This window comes from Carcharodon carcharias, chromosome 6 (assembly GCF_017639515.1).
Source record: "Carcharodon carcharias isolate sCarCar2 chromosome 6, sCarCar2.pri, whole genome shotgun sequence".
NCBI lineage: Eukaryota > Metazoa > Chordata > Chondrichthyes > Lamniformes > Lamnidae > Carcharodon > Carcharodon carcharias.
The window spans coordinates 88,812,028-88,835,659 of NC_054472.1; the positions used below are offsets into that span (position 1 = coordinate 88,812,028).

General features: G+C 45.0%; 1 protein-coding gene across 2 annotated transcripts in view; it reads right to left on the bottom strand.

The window, feature by feature from the left end:
* mcmdc2 (minichromosome maintenance domain containing 2) overlaps positions 1–23,632 on the bottom strand; it is a 110,206-nt gene that overhangs the window by 75,687 nt on the left and 10,887 nt on the right. For both annotated transcript variants that reach the window (XM_041189454.1, XM_041189455.1), the window contains exons 2-4: positions 3,019–3,149; positions 2,813–2,872; positions 1,015–1,210 (exon numbers count right to left, since the gene is read on the bottom strand). In XM_041189454.1, coding sequence (XP_041045388.1) covers positions 1,015–1,210; positions 2,813–2,872; positions 3,019–3,149 — 387 coding nt within the window. The remainder of the gene's footprint in view (positions 1–1,014; positions 1,211–2,812; positions 2,873–3,018; positions 3,150–23,632) is intronic.

Here is a 23,632-nt window from a genome sequence, read left to right on the forward strand (position 1 = left end):
TGCAAACAGATTGGTTAATTTCAGATAGCTGCCAGGTAGAGGGATGGAGTCAGTAGCTAGGGAACAAAGTTTGGGGTGGGGACCTTAAGCAATGGTTTTAGTCTTCCCAATATTAAAGTTGGAGGAAACTTCTGCTCATCCAATACTGTATATTGGATAAGCAGTCTGATAATTTAGCAGCAACAAGGAGTTGAGAGACGTGGTGGTGGGGTAGAGCTGGGTGTCATCAGCGTACCTGTGAAAACTTAAGCCATGTCTTCAGTTGGTGTCGCCAAGGGACAGCATGTAAATGAAAGAAAGGAGGGAACCAAGGAAAGATCCTTGGGGGACAACAGGGGTAGGAAGAGGAGCCATTGTAAGTGATTTTCTGGCAACAATTAGATAGGTAAGAGTGGAACCAGTAAGGGCAGTCCCAACCAGCTGGATGACAGTGGAGAAGCCTTGGAGGATGGTATGGTCAACCATTTCAAAGGCTGCAGACAGGTTGAAAAGGATGAGGAAGGAAAGTTTGCCTTTGTCATATTCACATAGGATGTCATTTGAGACTTAAGAGCTGTTTTGGCAAGGAAGGGATTCAAATATGATTTTCTGGGAATTATGCAAATAGATTTGGGAGGCGACAGCATGTTCAAGGACTTTGAAAAGGAAAAGAAAGATGGAATTGTTACTTGCAAGAAAGTTCTTTACTTTTTAGAGGCTGACCAAAGAATGTTAAGAGCAAAGGGTTGGCAATGGTAATAGGCAATTGAGCTGCTCTCTTGCAGTTTTCAGAAACTTATTGTGGAAGTAAAATAAAACTTAAAAACGAGGAAGGTTAGGAATACTTACAAAAAGAATAAAACACTTTGGAAAAATAACTATTTTACTTGTTTACAAAACAGTTATCAATTATTAATTGTAAATATTTAATTGCATTTCCAGATTCACATTTCAAAGCAACAAATGTAGTAAATGGTACAAAATTGTATTAATAACACATTCAAAACATGAGCTTGCATTAAAATTTTTTTTAACCTGTTGAAAAAGGGCAGCTTGATTCAGAACAAAGGAATCTTGCAGCTTGAGTGTATTTTGTTACAGTCGTCATTGCAATCACCACCCCTTCTATCATATAGTACCTCAGCAGCTGGTACCCACGGGGGAACTGGCAAAGGCTAAGTGAGTAATTCGGTAGTGGAGGCAAGTGTGTCAGCTTTAGCACAACATTAACCTAGAAAATACAAAATGAAGTTATCAGTGGAAGGTTTACTTTTAAGAATTTGGCTTTATTACTGACAGTAGATTTCAGTTGGTATCAGCATAATTTAGTTAGTAATACTCTTGTCTCTTAGCCAGAAGGTTGTGCATTCAGGAATTTAAGTATATAATGTGTGTGACACTTCAGTACAGTACTGATGAAATGTTGCATTGTTGGAGATCCCATCCTTCAGTTGGGATCTTAAACTGGACACAGTCTGCTTCCTTATGTGGTTCACAAGGATGTTGCAGATCCCATGTCACTATATGAGAAGAGGTGAGGAATTCTCCTGCTGTCTTGAACAACATTCATCCCTCAACCAACCTCAATATAGATTAGTGAGCCATTTGTCCAATTACTGTTTGTGGGATTATGCTGTGTGTAAATGGGCAGTAGCTTGCCTAAATAACAACATTTCTGCATTCAAAGTTATTCATTTTGTGTGAAGAGCTTTGGTACACTTCTAAGATATGTGATAATTATATAAATATGTGAAACAGAATGACAATTAACTCTGAAGATCACCTAGCTTGAACAGCGAATTAAACCATTGCAAAAAGTGGATAAACTAAATGTCCTTCTCTTCTCACTAAGTTGTACTGTCAATATTCATATTCTTAATGAGTTAATATGGTATATAATTCTATTGCAGTACCAAGATTAATATTTGGTAGCATTGTAAACCAGCACGAAACCAAATCTGCAGACAGCTCTTTCAGTTTCACTTGTACTTTCCTGAGATTTTTTGTTTAATCTTTTGTTAAAGAAAAATAATTAAATCTAGGACCAAAGAAAATGTCATATTTTCCAGGTGAAAAACGTGGAGAAAATTCAATGGCGTACAAAGTCTTTGCACATTTAAGAGTGTAGTGATACTGCCACATGTGCATCACTGCAAAGAAGTTTCCAGTGTAGTGCCAAACCTATTAAGTGCTCAAGAAGTCCCATCCTTTGTGAAGCTGCTTTACATGTTTCGAAAATGTAGGCACTCTAGCTATCCTTCAAGAATGCATGCCCAGAAGAAAGAAACAAACATAAGTTGAACATTTAATGCTGATTTGCTGCATAAATAAACAATAGAACAAATCATTTAGGTAGAAAAAAGACCAATTAAATTTTAAAATAGAGCAAAGAAAGAATGGAAGGGTAGAAATAATAGGAAAGGGATATAAATGGAAAAAAGAATCAAAGGACAAGCGCAATTGAAGAATTTAAGATTTTTATTCTTTTCATTCTGTTTAAATTTTGTTTTAACCACTTATTTTTGTCATAAATGATAATTAAATTAATTAACATATCCCTAATACCTACATAGATTTATTATATTACTGTTTGTTAAAAAGTCAGTTTTCTGAGCTGAAGACTTACAAAACTGGATCTATTTATTTCATTGAATCGTTCAGCATCAAAAGGAACTACAATTATGAAATGTAGGACTTTATAGAATATGAATTGATAAGTGAGGTAAAGGCTCAGAAAATATATTATCTGTATCCCATTAGAGAAGAAGACCTATGATACAAATAGCTCATTACACTAGATTAAGTTTAATCTAATTTAAATAGACCTATTTACCTGGTTTTCTGTTTCTAATTGTTGAATTAATGACAATGTCTTGATAGATGTAAAGCAAACCTGAAAGTCATGTGTTCAAAATGAGAGACTTGCAAACATGTGAATCATAAATCTCACATTAGGAATTGAGGAAACTGGATTTAAAAATGTAAATATCACAGTATGAGTGTCATTTGCATCATACAGGATTTTTCTTTTTTACTCACAGACTGAAACAAACACGCAGCTTTTATTGGATGATGAAGAACACAGTTACCAAGTCTTGCATCCAACTCCATCAGGTCAGCTGGATTCACACAAATAACGAAGCGATAAACAGCAAGACGCTGTTTGGAATCTGTAAAATTTATAAATTTTAGACCAAATATTTATAAACACTGATTCTTCAAGAATGCTGAAATAAATGTACAGGAATGGTAAATGCATTATGTAATATATAAAACTAATAATTTAAAGTGGAATATGAGCATCGCTGGCAAGGACAGCATTTGTTGCCCATCCCTAACTGCCTTTGAGAAGATGGTTGTTTCTTTTCCATCTCTTTCCATCAGAATTTTAATCATTAACATTTGCAGTTGTAAGAACTTAAACATAAATACACACATTACAGCCCTAAAAATCTAAACAAAATGGACTACATCTGATCAACATGGACACAACCATAAATCACTGATGGATATGTTTTGCAAGGTAGCCCATGTCATAAGTCATTAGTTCTTTTACAAATTTGGGGTCTGCATCAGATATTCTCTCATGTTCAGCATCATCATCAGTCTCTCTCATAAATAGATCCCACCTCCTTTATATTAAGCAGCAATACTTCCCAATCTCTGATTATTTGATAGTGTGACTCAGGAGGAGCATGAGATACTGTAATCTCAATGCTTTCCTGCAAGCTTCTCTTGACCTGGAAGACAGGCTGATACATACTCGAGTGAGACATGAACATTATCAGACTAATTTATTTTACACATGTGAATGAAAAAATAATGTTTACAGTGAGTTTTAATTCATTTGTAACAGGGCTAAGACCTCACACTACATATTTTTATGATATATATTTTAGATTTTTTTTATATATATATTTATACATAATCATGGCTAATTTCAAACATTTTAAAATTGGACAATGACCTTCTAAAACAGTTGAGGCTATGTCTGGCTGTGATCTCTGAACAATAAGAACTATCTGGCTGCATCGTAGACACGTGCCCCTTGTTATCTCTGAAGAGACGCTAATGGCCCCTGTGGACTGCAAAGACCAAATTTAAAGGGAAATATGCAAAGGCCACCTGTATTTCTGAATCCAGGCTGGCCAACTGGAGTTTACTAGTATGCTTGGACAAAATGCCCTGCAACCTTCCCTTCAAATTCTTAATGGTTGGACACTTATCAATCTTGGGGACCCAGACAAAGGGATATACACACTTTGTCAAAGCCAAAGTGGAAAGGTGGGAATCACGTGACATGACCCCTGTAGCTGGAAAAATACTGTCTTGCTGTCTTGCAAGGCTGCCTACCATCTTCCAGTTACCAAGCAGGAGCTCAGAAAAGGGACTCTGTCCAGGTTTAAATGCCTGGCCCCATTTACATTGTTTCTACTGGAACTTCTGAACTCTGTACCATTGCCTACAAGACAATTCGTAGCTGCGTACCTATCTTATCGTGGAAGTCATCCCTATTGGAAAAGTAAATTATCCAGCATCAGTTTTCAACCTGCCCACCTGTGAAGGAATATGCCCTGCGACTTTGTTTCTGGACTCACATGAAACAATAATTCTTTACTCTGTGGCCTTTGCCCTGTAAATCTTTCTTTCTCTATCCCTCTTTACTGTTTGAATGCACGGGGACTATGTAGTGAACCCCCCAACCCGCTGTGTTTTGAGTGTGTGCAAATGAATTAACACTTTGAATTTATCCTGTCACAAGTTTGATGTGGGGTCAATAATAGAAATTGGATCACCAAGGGCTTGTGAAATATGCCACCGCTTATAAAGGGGGATTTCAAAATCAAAATACCTTTCTGTTTACGGACAGGTGGTGAGTGGAGAAATTGGAGCTGTTTAAATTAAACCCTCTCCTGTCCATAACACATTGCATAATGCTCCTCATAACAGTGAATGACAAAATGTCATACCATCTCTGTTAGCAGGCTAACCAGACTGCTCTGACAAAAAATTTCCCTGAAACTACTCAGCACTTAACAAGCAATGAGCTCTCACTCCTTATGCCCAACTTTCTTATCACTGTGCTCTTTCTCAGTCAAACAGGTAACAAAAAGCTCGATCTTTGACATCCCCCTGTGCTCCATATTCTGGGATTGAATTGTCAATCGTATCTGCTACTTTGTCCTAGGTCTGGGTTCTTGGTAGCTAACTCCTCCAGAGCTTACATGAATGAAACAAGGCAGTCTTTCACTCTGAAATAATGATGTATAAGAGAATAACTTATGAATGAATGAATATTGGGATGCATTCAATTAACTACCAATGCCTCAAGCTGATGTGAAATTTGGAATGCAACTTCTGTTCAGGCACCTAGGCTAAATATAACCTGCATTCCTACAAGATATATATTGGGTAGAATTTTTCCTATGGCAGGTGGGCTGTTCAGGAGCGGGTGCGGAGCCGATCGCGGCTCGCAATCGGCTCCATGCCGCCATTTTATGCAGGCGGGACAATTAAGGCCCGCCCAGCATGAATCACGGTTCCCGAGAACAGCGGGAAGGGGAGGGCGGCGGCGGGAGTCCAATGACCGCCAGATCCAATGGCGACCCAGCGGCCTGTTTAAAAATGGCGCAGGCAGTCTTCCAAAGGCTGCCCCAATGTCACACAGGAGGATGTCTGAGAGCGCTCTTGGAGAGCAGACCAGGCAGGAGGGCACGTCAGCAGGGCAGTGTGCCCTGAGATTTTCGGATGAGTGCCTCACTGCCCTCCTCGAGGAAGTGGCAGCACGCCATGGCATCATGGTGCCAAGGGACGGTAGGAGGAGGCCCCCCCACATGACAAAATGTGCCTGGGAAGAGGTGGCAGAAAGGGTCAGCTCACACAGTGTGGTGAGACGTATCTGGGTGCAGTGCCACCAGCGGTTCAATGACTTCTTGCCATTGGGAAGGATGAGTACCATGTTGGCATGGGTCACTTAACCCAGCAGTTAGGTTGGCCCCCCCTGGCCCCCAGCCCCCAACTCAGAATTTTGTTATTGCATTCATTCATTCATGGCATGTGGCCTTCGCTGGGTGGGCCAGCATTTATTGCCCATGCCTAGCTGCCTCTGAGAGGGTGGTGGTGAGCTGCCTACTGTATCCGCTACATGTGGTGCAGGTACACCCACGGTGCTGTTGTGGGAGCGAGCTCCAGGATCTGGACCTAGGCACAGTGGTGGAGTGCTGAAACATTTCAAAGTTAAGATGCTGACTGACTTGGAGGGGAACTTCCAGGTGGCGGAGTAGCCATCCAATTGCTGCCCTTGTCCTTCTAGATGATAGAGCTCGTTGGTTTGGAAGGTCTTACATTATGAGTGGCAAATGTGATGGAGGCAGCATCTGGGCAAGGGGGTCAGCCCTGGCTGCTTGGAGTGAGTGTACGGCGACTCCAGGGTCATGAATCAGATGAGCCCTGCAATGTTTCATTCAGGTGGGGGTGGGAAGGCTTTGATGGCAATGCAGACTAATCAATGCTTCTCTCTCCTTTCAGTAGAAGACCGCACATAATAACGCCAAACAGGTGCGGACTGGTGGAGGGCAGGCCCACCTACTCATATTGACCAGATATCAGCAGGAGGTTCTTGAGCTGGAGGGGTGTCATGTGCCCAGGTCTACCACCGCGGTGAGGTTGGGGTGCCAGTGGGAGGTAAGAGTGCCGTGCCCTGAGGTCACAATGTCTGTCATTGCAACCATTCCACTGTCGACTGTATATTGATTTCAGCATCCAACATGGGTTGCCCATTGATAATGGAAGGAGGAACGCATCCTGATCTGGGTGCCAGGCATTCACATTAACAATGTAACAACTTCAACTAATCAAATATCCTGTTCTTCTTTTCAGCCTCTCTGGAGCACACTCACACTCAGGAGGCAGAGGGACCGCCACTGACCCCTGAGGGCCCATAAGATATAAAGGCACCAGTGTCACACCATCTCAGCCAGCAGGCACCAGTGCAGATACCAGCACCGCGTGGGGATAAGATCATCGGCTAGTGTCCTGGTGCATAGTGGTGAGGGCACTTCACACTCACTTGAGATGCAGCCAGAGGCAGAGAGTGCCCAGGACGTCGGCAGTCGGAGGACTGCTGGGGACCAGGAACATGCTCAGTTGGTGGCTGATGATGTGCCTCTAGAGTCGTCCTTGAGGCAGCAGATGCTGGACGCCTAGCAGGGTATGTGGGAGGATCTGACGGACATACATGAGAGAATGAGGAGCTTGAGCAATGCAATGACCCTCGTGGCCGAGCGCAATGCTTCCTCCATGGAGAGTGTGGCTCCTCCAGGAGAACAATCAGGGCTTCCTGGGGATGCACTCGGACCTGCAAGCCCTCACAGCAACATTGACCTCAGTGGTCTGTGTCTGTGTGTGAGATGGATTGGGCACCCAGTATCCCAGCTAGGTGCCCATCCGTCAATGGTGAGCAGGGAGGCCCGAAGTGAGTTTGTGTTGACGCACAAGTTGCCTGTCATCTCTGCGGGCTCCTCTGAGGGCGCTCCAGATGAGGTCAGCAGTTCCTCCGCCCCTCTGTCAGTGACCATGGCATCTGATGAGGCTGCGGCAACTGGGGAGATGCCAGCCGTGCCACCGTCCGCTTCCTCCCAGTTGGGGCCAGCCCATGCTCCACGGGCCAGAGAATGCCTGCTGAGGTCATTAAGGCCAAGAGGACAGCAGAGTGAGCAGGCTGTCTCCAATGCCAGTGCTAGCGAAGGGGGAGCATCTAGACATAGCACCCGCAAAAGTAAACATAAATCTTCTTAGGCACACCATGGGCTTATCACTGGTGGTTTTCTTTTGCCTCCATATCAGTTCCTTTTCATTAGGTGTGCTGCTCAACACCTTTTAATGCACGTTCATTTCTGTATTCTAGTATGCAAACATTAAATGTTTTAGTTCTCATCAAGCCTCTGGATGCTTCATTACATCTGCAGGTGTCGGGGAACCCATGATGTTAGGAGTGATTTGTTTGTCATTGAGCTGTATTGACAAGTCACATAGTTAATGTTCCTAACCAGGCAAATGTTGATCTCAGGTATTGAGTATGGATCCTGCCGCCTTGGCATGTGTTGGAGGTTCATCTGTGGTAGGCTAGCTCAATGATCGTTGGATCAAAGCCTCGCGGGTGTCCCTGCCTCCCTGGAGGTTGCACAGGTCAGCGTCTATCCCCTCAGTGTTCTCCTGAGCGTACTCATCCTCAGACTTGCTACTGGGCTCATCGTTTGCAGCCAGAGCATCTGCGTCTACATCTTCTTCCTCCACTGCATCCCCCCTTTCCAGCACCAAATTGTGGAGACCATAGCATGCAACCACTATCAGTGATACACGATCTGGGGGGTATTGCAGTGTGCCCCGTGAACGGTCCAGGCATCAGAAGTACATCTTGAGAAGGCCGATGGTTCTCTCTACCACGGCCTTTGTGAAGACTTTTGCTCCTATTGTACCGCTGCTCGGCCTCTGTTTTTTGATGGTGGAGGGGTGTCATGAGCCACCTTTTGAGGGGATACCCTTGTCACCCAGCACCCTGGAAAAAGTCGGAGGCATAGAAGCCATGACCTTCCATACCACTGGAATGAGTGTCCAACCACACAATTGGAGCTGATCTCAAGGCCTATCATCCGACAGATGGAGGTCACTGTCTCCCTTCAGAGACAGAGCCTCCTTCGGCACTGCACCTCAGATATATTGAGGTAGCTGCATCGCCGCCTGTAAACCCTGGCAGCAGGATAGTGGCGTCTTCTGCAGTTCCTTCCGCCTTGCACTTCCCATTGGCCCTGCGCCCCTTGTGCCTGCGCCTGTCTTCCCAAAGATGGCTCCCCTGGAGGCTGCATATGGACTCCTGGCCTCCTCCCCCTTCTGGCTCCCTCTTCCTCCAAGAGGAGGTGCCTCCAGTGGAGAGCACAATCCCCATTCCCAGGGTAAGGGAAGGCTGTCTGAAACCTGTAAGACCCCAATAATTATGTTTCCTTCAGAGTCCTAACCTGAATCCTATTATTCCTGTCAAAGCAGCTCTGAAGAGATTTGAAGTACCCACATTCACACATGCAAGTAGCAGTAAGTTTCTAAAGTAAATGACTAACAACTTGCATTCCCAAGCCCACTCTCCCCTCTTATCCCACCCGTGGATGAGGGTTTTAAAAATGTGGCCTACCCGCCTGCCCATTGCGCCCATGCGATGCTCTGAAAATCGCACAGGCTGAGAAAAATCGCTGTGTATTACTGCCTCAAGGGCCTTATGTGGCCCATTAATTAATGGCGGGCGCGCCTTGGAAGTCATAGCATGCCCGCCCACTGAGATATTGCGATGGCGCGCGGTGAGGTCAGGACGCATGCCCAACAACATTGCACATCATTTTATGTGTCGGCGTGTCAGGCCCGACCCCGCACGCTGACCGGAAGATTCTGTCCTTTATGTATTTAACTCAATGGAATATAGTTATACAAGTTATCGGAAATCGCCTTTTGATCAGCTTATCAAAAATTCCTGAACATGATAACTAGATAGCAGGATTCTATTTAGGATTATTCTGAAGATATACAACATATAAATCAATAGAACTGATTTAAAATCTACATATGGAATAATATACCTCTATTTTAAGGGGTTATTGTTTGGTTGGTGAATGTTTAAACATTTTCAGTTTAATCCCAAAACAGCTATGTTACATATAATTGGATGGGAATGCTGGATAGTCTTCCCCTCTCTGAAAGAGTGATGTATATAACAGAAAAAGCATTTTACATTAAAATTATTTCCTTCTGTTCTTTAAATAATTTTACTGAAAGACCTCCATTTTAAAAAACGTTAATTATATTTTTCCATGAATTAAATTGAGTCTCAGTAAAAGTGCTAGATATTGTATGTTGCATGTAGAGTAGGTCCCATGAAGAGGTTCTGAGTCTTGTATAGTCGAACATTAACTGTTTATTGATAACACATAACTATGTACATATGTACAGGATACAGCCCAAGCTATGAGCTAACTCCATCCTTGCTTCTACAGAGGTCTCTGTCCAGTCCACAACTCTCCCTAGTCTCAGGTCATGTGTCTCTTTACAGCACACTGTGGGTGGTGCTGTTTCCCAAACCCACACTAACCCTTGCTATGCTAGATACCCTTACACAACACCTCCCCCAAGTCTTTACCCAATGTATTTACATTACAATCATGCTACCTCTTCTTCCCCCTCAAGTCTCTGACTTTATAAAATCAGATGTCTGGAGGCTTGACAATTCTTTCAGATCTCGTTCTGGTCACATTTGGAGAAGTGAAGGCTCTGTTGATTTGGGCAACCTTTGTTGATTTGGAGTTTGATTTGTAGTTTGTGTTTCTGGCATTTGGTTGTCTTCTTCTGATATGCTTTTTCCGCTCCTTGAGTTGAACTTCTCTTTGGGGAACAACTCCCCATCTATTCTGCTCAGAAACTACCGGCTTGTCCCGTGCTTTCTGGAGAGAGTATTATCTCTGTTTGTTCATGGTATGAACATGGTTTTTCTTTTTCTGTGTGGCTTGCCATGATCTTCTATGGGAGTTGAAGGTATCCCCCCATTGTTTGGATGTTCCTCATCAGCGGACTCAACTTACAGTTTGGCTTTTATTCTGACACTGTGTTCTTCTGTGTGTCTCCATGCCTCACTGAGGTGTGCCCTGCCGAGTTGATGGTAACTTGCTCCAGCATCATGTTGCAGCTTTGCATATTGGCTGGAGGTTGCAGCGTCTGTGCCATGGTGTTTACAGGTTGTGTGACAGTAATCGTTGGAGCCTGGGGTTGGGGCTCATTCTTCTGTTGCTGGTCATTTTCCTGTGTGGTTCTATTTGAGGTACAGTGTCAATTGTCTGAAGGTTTGGCTGCTCTGACCAAAAAGGAGCTTCTGCAACTTGAAAAGAAAATGTACAAACTCATTCTGCAAAGAGTGAAGACAATGAAGGTAGAGTTGAAGTCCCAGTCAACAGTCTCTTTACTGGTGGGCCTCTTGGGGACTTGCAGCTCCATGTAGTTGATGACAGAGGTTGTCTTGACGTCTTCTGCCATTTTTAGAATGTTAAGGGCAACACAGGCATCTCTGCTCAACAGGAAAATGATTGGTTTCAGTTGAAATACATGACTTTGAATATCTGCTTGTTGCAATGCCTTATTGGTTCTAGGATCATGCCTATGACCAGAAGTCGGACTCCTCCAGGCCCATAGAGTGGTGTGTCTGTTATTCATAGCCAAAGGTCTCTCAGCCCTGGTTCCTTACCCAAGAGGACCATAACACTGGCTCCCGTGTCCAATTTGAAGTTGGTGAGGTCACCATTTATTAAGATGTCTGCAATCCAAAAACAGAATCCAGGATCCTTGACCTCACCCAAGAAGCACGGTTGGGTCTCTCCTGGTGTGGTACCTCAATCTCATGGATTGTATTGGGATCCTCCGCCCATCTAGGCATATTAGCTTTGCCTATCTTTCCAAAGTGTCCTAGGCAGTTGCAGTTGAAACACTGCACTGAGATTGCTGGACATTGTTCTTGCCTGTGAGGTAATTTGTCACTAGAGCGTTTAACATGGTTTCCCACCCTCCTGTGGTTAGTTTGGGCATTGCATTCCTTGGCTTGGAGTCTCTCTGCTCCTTTGTTGCTTTACTAGCTGGACAGTTGGGTTTGCTCTATACCATGGCTTGCTTTTGCCATGTAAAATGGATCGGTGCTGTTGGCGGATTTCAAACTGTCTGACTATTAGGATGGCCTTTTCTGGAGTCAGGTCTTGGTCTGTAGTATGTCTGAAAGGACATTGTCAGCTACTCTGACAACAATTCTGTCCCTTATGAGTTCTGACTTAAGGTCACCATGGTCACAGTCTTCAGCCAATCTGTATAATTTGTTTATAAAAGAGTCAGCCGGTACTCCAAGCTGTTGGACACGTTTGTTGAATATCGCTCTCTAAAATTTTGTTGCTTCTTAGACTGAAATATGTATCGAATGATTTTATAATTTCATCAAATTTATCTAAGGATTTGTTTATTCCTTGCCTCAAAGCAATAGCTATGGAACAATATCTATGGGCCATGGGACCTACTGAATAAAGTAATGCATTCACTTGTTCAGCTTTTGTCTTTTTATCCAATCCTAAATGTATCTTAAGAATCTTTACAGCCGAAGTTCCCACTTTTGTATTTGGTCTGGCCTTTGGATCATTCCAAATTGGTCAGGTGATGTTGATTTGTTGTCCATGGTTGCTTCAAAGTTCAGGTGAGTGCAGCTCTAAATGCTGTGCAGGTTTTAAAGATAGTGCAGCAATAATTGCTTTCTCAAAGAGTCTTCCTGTGCTCGTTGTGTTTTGGCGGGTTTCCGCGGCAATGGTAGCCCCGACCTCTCTATATTTAGCTTTGAGCAGCAATTTAGTCAATCAACTATTCTGGGCCTTCCCCAAATATCAAAGGGTTTTCAGGTGTTTAACAATAAATTCCCAGCTTTGGCTCAGATTTTTAAACCTTCCGTTTTTTTTTCTTACAGCCTGCTCGACCGCCATGTAATATGGCGCCAAATTGAACCTGGGTTGATTGTGGTGCCTTCAGAAATGGGCTGGTGAGTTTTTTTTTATAGCACTGAGGCTTTTTAAACTAGGCCTGGCTGAGTACTGAACTTTTTGCCCATCCCTGCTAGCTCCTTTGAGTCTGCACTCTGTGGGCACTCATGATGGACCTCATGAGATCTTGTGGAGTCTTCAGCTGCACAGTGGAATTTTTCTTCTATCTTTCTGCTTCCAATTCTGCAAAGGAGATCTCCCGCCGTGTCTTCACTTCAGGCGCTTTCAATCAGGTCAGAAGGCTGTTCCTTTAGTTTCACAGCATCTGAATTTCTGCTCCAGCTTCTCTGACGTTTTTTTCCATTAGCTGCTACCAAGTTGTATTTAATATGTTCAATGGGTCTCATGAAGAGGTTTTAAGCCTTGTATGGTTGAACATTAACTGTTTATTGATAACACATAACTATATACATATACACAGGGTATAGCCCTTGCAATGAGTTATCTCAGTTCTTGCTTCTACACAGGTCTCTGTCCAGTCCACAATTCTCTCTAGTCTCAAGTCGTGTGTCTATTTACAGCATACTGTGGGTGGTATTGTTTCCCAGTCCCACATTAACCCTTGCCATGCCTGATAGCCTTACACTACACTGATTGGATATAATTTTGATGCTGGCAATTTCTTATTGTTGGGATGTTCGGCAGAGGTAGGTGGCAATTTTTGGCCCAACACTACAGGGCCAATGTGCAGCAAATGGTTAGCTGTGTCAATGCTGTTTCTTACATCCTAAGGTCAAGGGAACAAATGAGAAAAAGGTTCCATCAATAGTAAAGAAATAATGCCAAGTTTGTGGTTATTTAAAATGACCACAATGGTCTAAAAGGGGAAGATAACTTGTTCATATATACATCTAGCACCTAGCCCACAACACTGCGTCAGTGCAACTTGAAAGAACCCAATTCTCACACATCTTCTATTCACAACTACCATTTCAGTGAGCTGAAGCACCAATTTGTCGGCTAGGGTGAAAAGCCCTATTAGACTTGAAACGTTAACTCTGTTTTTCTCGGCAGATACTGTTAGAGCTGAGTTTTTCCAGAATGTTCTGTTTTTATTTATAATACACAATAAGGCTTGGTTAAGAGCCCAAATATCCATGAGCCTATTGAAACATCTGAGCCCCAGGGAAAATATTTCTTGACAGCTCTCTGATCTATGCTGTCAATTTCACAATGCTTATTCAGACAACATACAGAGGTTTGAACGGTTTATGCTTTCAGCTACTTAAACTTTAAAGGGCCTATATGATTGACACCTTTATTGGGCTATAGTAAATAGCACTTTTTAAAAGAAAATGCAAATTTATCAATGCGTCACTGTTTTTTAAAGCTTTTTTAACATAACCAAATGCCACTACAGAGTTTACTGATTCTATACAGTGTATTGTGGGTGAATGGGCATGGAAGTGCCATAACTTAGCAGCATGAGGCCATATTGGGTGGTTGGGGGGAACACCTTGGCATGAGGGATAACTTGGCATGGGGGGCATGATGGTCCATGGGGGTAGTTCAGAGGCATACCTTGGCATGGGATGCATGAGGGGTTTGTTATGACGTCACAGATAATGTGTGCCAGCTGGACCAAATCTATGAGGGAAACTTAGTCGCACTGTCACAACAGTTTTGCAATTTGTATTTATTATGAGATGTGTGGGCTGAATTCAAAAGTAATAAGTCCACAAGACCTTTAGAGATTAAAAAAATTAAAATATTTATTAACAAAGTAAAATATGTCAAGCATATACATAATACTACAATTACTACTATAATAGCTCCTAAAATTCCAAATTAATCTGACACCGAGTTACACTCCCTTTAAGGCAATGGCCTGAAATAGATTTTAGATTTAAAAGACTCAGCAAGTTACCATAATACTCTGGACAGTGGATTTCCAAATGGCTTTTCTCCAGCTTCAGTTTCGGTAGGCAGCAGATTTATGTACAAATGCTGGCGGCTTCATTAAGGCTATTTCACACACTCCTGTTAGATCTTATATGGCCTTCTCCTGACACATATCCTTTCATTCTCCTTTATATATGTTTCTCTCCTTTTTAATCTGTAAATTCTATTGTTCCATACGTCTTTGAAACTGTATCTCCCTCATAATATAAAAACTTTCATGTTGTCACTATATATTATCAGTAACCTTTGGGAAAAATAAACACATTCCTTAGCCTTGCTTACCTGCCTAGTTGTAAACAGACTGATATCCCTTTGAAATCCAAATAGCCCTTCATCTATCCAAAAATGCAAATTCCCTTCACACCTTCCATGCTAAGCCAGCAAGCATGTTTACTCATTAGCATGTCAAGCACCTAGCTTCTTTTGATGAGTTAAAGTTTGCAGCCTACTTGATTCTGAATGTAATTAAATCACACACACAGACAGATCCAACTATACTTGCCTCCATAACCTATTTTATAATAAACCAGAAAAATATTTTGAAAATTATTACACTTTCATGACACCTGCAGGAGTCATAATTTAAAAAGACGGCTTCATTTTCTTAATCCATCTTACACTACCTACTATACTTATCTATATATCCACATTATTACATTAGCAGATACATGCAAAAAACCAACACTACATAATCAAATCTTTTGTATCAACAAAAGTCATTTCAGTCTGGTATCCAGGTTTTAAATGTCCAATTTCTTGTTGAGCTTTAAACTCTCCACAATGCATCTGCAATTAGATTTTCCCGTCCAGCCACATGTATAATCTGTAAATTAAATGGTTACAGTAATAAACTCCATCTGAAGAGCCTGGCACTTCGGTCTTGAAATCTGTCCAGAAATTTTAAAGGATTGTGGTCTGTATAAACAATTGTTTCTGACTAATTGTTTGCAACATAAACCTTGAAATGCTGCAACGCTACCACCAGACTCAGAGTCTCCTTTTGGACCGTTGAATATTTTTTCTGTTGTACATTCAACTTTCGTGAAAAATACCCTATTGGTTTCTCAATTCCAGTTTCATCTTCTTGCAACAGTACAGCACCAATGCCTTGTGTCAACGGCCAACCTAAATTGTTTGGCATAATTAGGTACTGCCAAAACTAGTGTCATAGTCAATACAGTTTTTAAGCTGTCACATGTCTTCTGACACTCCTGTGTCCATTGAAATTTCTTGTTCTTTTTTAATAGTTCAGTCAATGGAGCAACGACTGCTAAAATTTGGTACAAAGTTCCAGTAAAACCCATTCATGTCTATAAATCTCAAAGCTTCTCATTTTGTTGTAAGCATAAGGAAATCCACGATGGCTTTGACTTTCATATCTCTCAGAGCCACCTTACCATGTCCAATGGTGTGGCTTAGATAAATGTAACTGGTGTTTTTGCAAATTCACTTTTAACCAAGTTCACCATCAAATTAGCTTCTTGTCGATTAAATAATTCTACTAGATATTGTAAATGCTCCCCCCATATTTAACTGAAAAGTATCAAGTCATCTGTATAAAATGCAGTCAGCCTTGTTTGTCAGTCTTTGAAATGTTGCTGGTGCATTTTTCATACCAAATGTCATGACTTTAAACTGATATAGTCCATGTGGCATCATAAAAGCCGATATATCATTTGCTCTCTCCGATAACGGTACTTGTCAATATCCGCTCAGCAAGTTAATTTTTGTGATAAACTTTGATTGTCCCACTTTCTCAATGCAATCTTCCAATCGTGGTATAAGATAGGAATCCGCTTTTGTCACTGCATTCACCTTTCAATAGTCAACTGTAATATAAGGGGTTAACATGGTGTCCCAATACATGCAAGATTGGATCCAGGCACCAGTTGACCTTGAACACAAGACGTTGCTAAGAGACTTCCTGTTATCTACTGAAGGGAGTCGGAGCCGAAACCGCATGGGAACAATGCCCAGTACTAAACAATGTGTTGGACGAGTGCCCAACGCGGACTCAGTGAACTCGGCAAGTAGCGCATATATAAGCCTGGAAAGTCCCCAGTTCGGGGAGTCTGCTCCGGGTTAAGCTAATCGCTGAGCGTGGGTCACAGGCGGCACCTCCGCAGAACTGACGGCTCCCAGTTCCAGTAATTCGTGGAGTAAGTATATAGCCAATTATGCCAGACCCGTTGTGAGTATCGGACCTGGTTTCTATCCTATATAGGCTAGGTAGGAAACAAGCAAAATAAAATAATATTATCCTAGCAAGCTAGTCTCCTGTTCTTTGTTTCCGCATCAAACTACCCGCCTGCGAACCTGATCCTCATAATTTCTTAGAACATTTTGGCGTAGTCGGCAGGATCAATCGCAATTGAGGAGGGATTTTGATGCGAAACAATGTTTGGGAAAAGGAATAAGAAACCAGAAGGGCAGGCCGAGGCGGTTGCGGTCCCAGGATGGCAAGGGCCGTGGCATAGTGTAGCGGCCTGTTTGCGGAAGGGTGGGGGGCGACCGGAAAACTGGGAGGCCGAAGGCGTAGGAACCACCCCAGGGTCGCTGCTGTCCACCCTTGAGAAAATCCCGGTCCCCTCAAGGAACCCCTTGCCAGGGATCCAGAGGCGGATGTGGGCTTGTGCGGCGGCTTGTAAGCAGCAGTCTGACAGGCGTCAGAAGTTGGAGGCTGAAATAGCAACCCTTAAGCATGAGCAGGGGCTCAGTAGCGGGGATGCCTCCGTGTTAAGACAAGAAATTATAAAACTAAAGGCAGAAATAGCAGCACTAACGGAATTAGCGGGGCGGGCGATCACACATTTGTCGTCTAGTAAGCGGAAGAGTGAGCGAAAGCGCCCGCGCTCCGTGAACCCCACTCAAATAAGGGCGTTTGTGGCACAGCTAAATAATGGGGACGGCTGGGATATTGACCACTGGGACGGGAATATATGGGGGGACTCGGATGATCAGTACGAAGATGAGCTGCCACCCCAGGTGCGAGCGAATCCGGTCGTCCGGAGAAAACAGGTTCAGAGACGGCCTCCTGTTAGGTTTGAAGTGTTGTTGGATGATGAGGGAAATCCCCAACGAAACGAGCGAGGCGAGCCTATCCATCATGAGATCCCCCAGTTGCAACCTCCTCCGGAATTCTCCGAGTTAACGGAGGATTTTACTACGGAGGAAGTATTATACATTACTCAAAAGACCCGCCGAAATCCTGGGGAGCCCATTGAATTGTGGTTGGTGAGGCTTTTGGAAGAAGGAGGACAGCAAGTCCAGGTAGACTTTCAGGATGCGCCCAAATTTGGGGGATTGGCCAAAGATGCGGCAATAGACCTGGCATATAGACGACAGGCCAAAGATATGGTAGGGGAGAGGGGTACGGGGACTCTGTTCGGGATGTACGCCCGAGCGGTAGCAGAACAATACCCGTTCCCGTCTGACTGGCCACCCCTGGAAGGAATATGGACCACGATTAAGGAAGGAATACAAAGATTGACCCGGCTATGTGTACGGGATGCCTTGTTGTTAGGAGTCTTGGATGAGGTAGAAAATGTCAACGTGAGCAAACAAGCCAGGGATCACCTGGTAAAAACGGCTCCCCCACATTATAAGCCGTTACTACTTACCATAATGTTGAGTGGCAAAGGAGAAACGTTGGGGGAGGCTCGGAGTATGATGCGGGAGATGGGAGGACTGGGAGACTGGGGGGCGCAGGGCCGGGGTAATAATGGGACTAGGGAGGGACGTCGCTCGGAAACTCGAGGTGACTCTAGATCCAACCCCAATCAAGGAGCCAACCCCGGACCCTCCCGCCGAGCCCTATGGCAAGCGTTGATGCAAGCACAAGTCCCGGTTGCGGACGTTGATGGGAGACCCACGAGAGAGCTGCAGGAAATGTGTAAACGAAAGGGACTTAAAGTGTCCAGGGTAGAAACTGAGGCCCGTGAACCACGGGTGACGGCAGAGGAATTGGTAGAGCTACTAATACAGAAATGCCAGTTCAGGGAGGCGGGGAACGTTGCTTCAGATAGAGGGAAAACCCCCACCCGACCGCAATGGGAGTCCTCCGAGGAGGAGGAAGGAGAGGTGACAACCCCTTACAGGGAATGTTGCAAGGTAGACCGGCGCACTCGCAATGCGAATAAGAAGGGGAAGAATAAGAGAGGAAGGGGTGCTAAACGCCTGTACCCGGCGTTGTCAGAAGAGGACGAGTGGGAGGACCAATAGGGATTGGGCCAAGCCCCGAAGATTTGCCCACAAACGAGCCAATGGTCGGCCGATGACATCAGACCACATGTGGCGGTGACCATTTATTGGCGCAAATCTGTTCAGACGGTTATGGCTCTAGTGGACACTGGGGCGGAGGCCACCCTAATCCATGGAACTCCCCATAAGTTTAAAGGAACCCCAGTCACATTAGTGGGATTGGGAGGAAACTTAATAGAAGGAAAAATGGTGCAATTACCCTTAGGGATAGGGGCAATGCCGATCAGGACCCATTCGGTAATCATAACACCGGTCCGCGAGTGGATCCTAGGAATGGACGTGTTGGCAGGGCTAACCTTATACCTGCGACACGGCAAATTTGAATTTGGAACCTTAATCCATTGTCGCACGGTATTGGTGGGAAAAGTGAAAATGGACCCCTTTCCCATCCCAATAGCCGAAAAGGTGATCAGCCTGCGACAGTATAGAATTCCTGGTGGGCACAAAGAGATCTCCGCCACCATTAAGGAATATTTAGAAGCGGGGGTACTAAAAACGTGTTCGACTGCTTGGAATAACCCGTTGTGGCCGGTCCGTAAGGCTGATGGATCCTGGCGGATGACGGTGGACTATCGGCAATTGAACCGCCATACCCCTGCCCTGACGGCGGCGGTACCTGACGCCGTTACCATTATAGGACGAATACAACATCACCCTGGTACTTGGTACGGAGTGATCGATTTAGCTAATGCCTTTTTTACTATCCCAATCCCCGAAGATAGACAGGAACAGTTTGCCTTCACGTGGGAAGGTAGACAGTTCACATTCACACGGTTGCCTCAAGGCTATCTGCACAGCCCCACTATATGTCATAGGATAGTGGCGGAACATTTGGCAAGGTTCGAAGTGCCGGACCATGTAATGGTCTCCCACTACATTGACGATATAATGATACAAGGTAGTGGGCAGGCCCAGATACAAACACTGTTGGACGCATTAGTCCAACACATGAAGGGGTACGGATGGGAAATCAACCCGGCAAAGATACAAGGGCCTTCCCAGACTGTGAAGTTCCTGGGGATAATTTGGAATAAAGGGGAACGAGAAGTTACCGAGAAGGCCAGGGATAAAATTCAGGCCTTCGCAGTTCCTCACACGCAAAAGGACGTACAGCAATTTATCGGACTATTTGGCTTTTGGAGGCAACATATACCACATTTGGGACAGATACTGAGACCATTATACCAAATTACCAGGAAGAAGGCAGAGTTTGAATGGACTAACAACCATCAACTCGCCTTCGAGATGGCCAAACAAGCGATACAGCAGGCTGTATCCCTAGGAAAAATACAGTCAGGACCGGTCGAATTGCAGGTTTCGGCACAGGGAGACTATGCAAATTGGAGTCTATGGCAAAAACAAGGACGCGTAAGGAAGCCGTTGGGGTTTTGGTCTCGTAAACTACCCCCGGCGGGGGGGAGGTACACCCCCTTTGAGAAACAACTGTTGTCCTGCTACTGGAGCTTGGTGGAAACCGAGGCCCTGACAGCGGGACACGAAGTAATTATGAGAACGGCTATACCCATTCTCCCGTGGGTAATGAGTGATCCCACTACACATAGGATAGGGACGGCCCAAGAAAGTAGTATCATCAAATGGAAATGGTATGTGTCAGAAAGGGTGAAGACTGGGCAGAAGGGGGTGTCAGTCTTACATGAGCAAGTGGCGGAGGCCCCTGAGGGAGGGGAAGTGAGATTCGAGGTGATTGAATACACAGAATCACCTGTGAAACTTGGGAAAAGGTACGATGAGCTGACGTCGGAAGAGCAAGCCACTGCTTGGTTCGTGGACGGCTCGGCTCAATGGAAGTCAGGACGGCGTAGGTGGAAGGCCGCTGCGTATAATCCAAAGCAAGGGATTACATTGGAAGAATTGGGAGAGGGTAAGAGCAGCCAGTGGGCCGAGCTCAAGGCGGTGCATATGGTAATCATGCAGGCCGGAATTATTGGGGTACACCTATTTTCCGATTCATGGTCAGTAGTTAACGGGATGACTCAGTGGATGCCCACATGGCAGGCCAATCAGTGGATGATCCAAAGTCGGGAAGTATGGGGTAGGCCGCTGTGGGAGGAAATTTGGGAGAAGGCCCAGCATTTAAGGATATTTATCACACACGTGGACGCCCACACGTCCCGAAATGACGCAGAAGCCCTCCATAACCGATATGTTGACGGCATAGTTCGAGCTATGGTAATACAGAGGGACACCTCGGTGGACCTAGCCAGATGGGCACACCAAAAGGCTGGGCATTGGGGGGTACAAGGGACTCTACAATGGGCCCGGGATCGGGGTATAGACCTGCTGGTAGACGATGTAAAAACCGCAGTGAATCAGTGTGAGCAATGCCAACACCAAAGACAGGGAGTGCCTCAGCATATGATGGGGCACATTCACCGAGGAGAAGGCCCCGGCCAAAGCTGGCAGATGGACTTCGTGGGCCCATTGCCCACGTCCCAGGGATGCAGGCACATTTGCACAGCAGTGGACACCATGTCTGGGGTCCTGGTGACCCATCCTTGTCGCCATAATAATCAGCAGGCAACCCTGCGATGTTTAGATATGATAGAACAATTCTATGGGATGCCTATGCAGGTCCAGAGCGACAACGGTTCGCACTTTACGGGAGGGCGGATAAAGCAATGGTGCAACGATAATCATGTCGAATGGATATACCATGTGCCGTATCATCCGCAAGCAGCAGGACTGATTGAACGGATGAATGGGATCTTGAAGTCCTCTCTTCGGAAGGCGGGGGGGGCGAATGATTTGACAAATTGGAAAAAGAACCTCATCCGAGTTGTAAAACAAATTAATAATCGTCCATTGGGGAATGGAGTTACACCCTTAAATAGGATGATAAAGGTATGTGACACGCCCGAGGCGCGTCCCATTAAAATGTGGAAATTCGATGCGGAAGCGGAACTGCCAGTCCGGGCCACCCCGGCATCAGCGGGGCTTGATTTGCGGGCCTTGACTACCCGGACGTTGGTGCCCCAAGTGCCAACGGCAGTTAAAACCGGCTTGGGATTAGTTTGCCCTTCCGGGACTTATGGACACATTCTCCCACGATCTGGGTTATCACTGAAAGGGATCGATGTCATGGGTGGAGTTATTGACGCAGACTATCAGGGAGAGATTGGGGTTATCCTAGTCAACATCACCACCGAGCCCTACGTGGTTAATAAGGGGGATAAGATCGCCCAATTGGTAATTAAACCTTGTGACATGTCCACTGTGGAGGAGACGGGGGCCCCTACGAAAATAACCGAACGGGGAACGGGAGGTTTCGGATCCACTGATGTAAAGGGGGCTAAAGTTTGGGTACGCCAGCCAAATGGCCCTCCAAAACCGGCAGAAATAATCGCCCAAGGGAAGGATAGTTTGGTGACAATAATGTATCCAGGGGACTCAGCCTGGCATAATGTGCCGGCAAACCAATGCTACCTCCGAGAAACATGAGCCCACGTCTTCTCGTCACCATAGATCCGGATCATGGCATGGTGGTGGGCCCTGAATGTGCTATGGACTGTTGGAATCCTGGGTCGGAGTATGTCAAGACCCGGGTCGGAAGAAACGAAACACAATGCTGGTGCTCTGGGACAGATCGTCAGCTGGGAAGCCAGTGACCAAGAGCGAAGGCAGGACAATTTTACGTGCCCCTCCGGACAACGATGTGACATTATGACTATCACCAGCAATTGCACGTTGTATCGATGCAAGGGCAGCTTTGAGGATGCAAACACAACAGTGGCCCCGGGCTGCGCACTGACCATTCACACCCGGGTGAATATGTGTTCCGAAGGACAGTGTCATGAGGGTGGTATTGAATGGACTATTATTACCGCCAACGACGAAATGAGGATTACCAATGGGACGCCAATCACTGGCAGAGGCCCAATGGACTGGTTAATCAGGGGAGAGTCTGGCATCCCAAAACATCAACCACCTTCCGACTGCCAGTCATACCCGAATGTAACCCTAAACGGCGACGACGGGCATGGTACGATACCTTGTTAGGAGGGGCAGGGACAGTAATGGGGATATCCAATGCTATAGACTCTGAAGTGACCCGTACTAAATTATCCAGTACGGGGCAAGCAACTGCACAAGGCCTGTACACTATTGGCCGATGGATGCCGTCGGCCATGATGACGCAGGAAGAGACTGCACGAATTTTGCTGCATTCCTTAAAATGGGAATTGGACGTGTGGGATTCGACTCAACGGCTGTTCCAAAATTTTACTGTACAGATGAACTGGACAATTTGCGGTATCCAAATGCTGCATGCACATTTGCAAAAAGAACGATTTTTACGAATAGTCACTTCGCCTAATGTTCAGGCCTGGCGAGGGGTGTGGAACGTATCTGAGAAATTATGGATGAACACCTATCCGGACAAAACATGGTGTAATGCAACGCTGTGTAAAGGACATTTTGTAACCTTGAATGTAACTGATTTTGTGACGGTGTGCCGATATTACGTATTGCCGGTCATTACATCTGATGGATATTACTTTCTCAAAACAAAAGGGAATTGGTTCAGTCCGGACACCAATCTTACCTATGACTTGTCCGCGTGTGAGCAGGCGGATCAAGGAAAGGCCTGTCTGTTGATGGATCGATATCGAGACCCGTGCCTTACAGAAGACACGGCTTTGTGTGAATGGATGATTGAGGCACCCCGAGATATGATGTGGCAGATTGGTCCCCATACGCTCTGTGTGGCCACTAGTCATGCCCATGCCTTACTCCCGACGACCCCTTTTTCAGGTTGCCTTACTGGCATCTATCGATGGCGGTGGCAGAACCATACTTACCTATTGACCAATTACAGCGGAACGCAACACCTCACCACTATGCAGTGGCAGGTATGGCTGCACCCTTGGAGTATC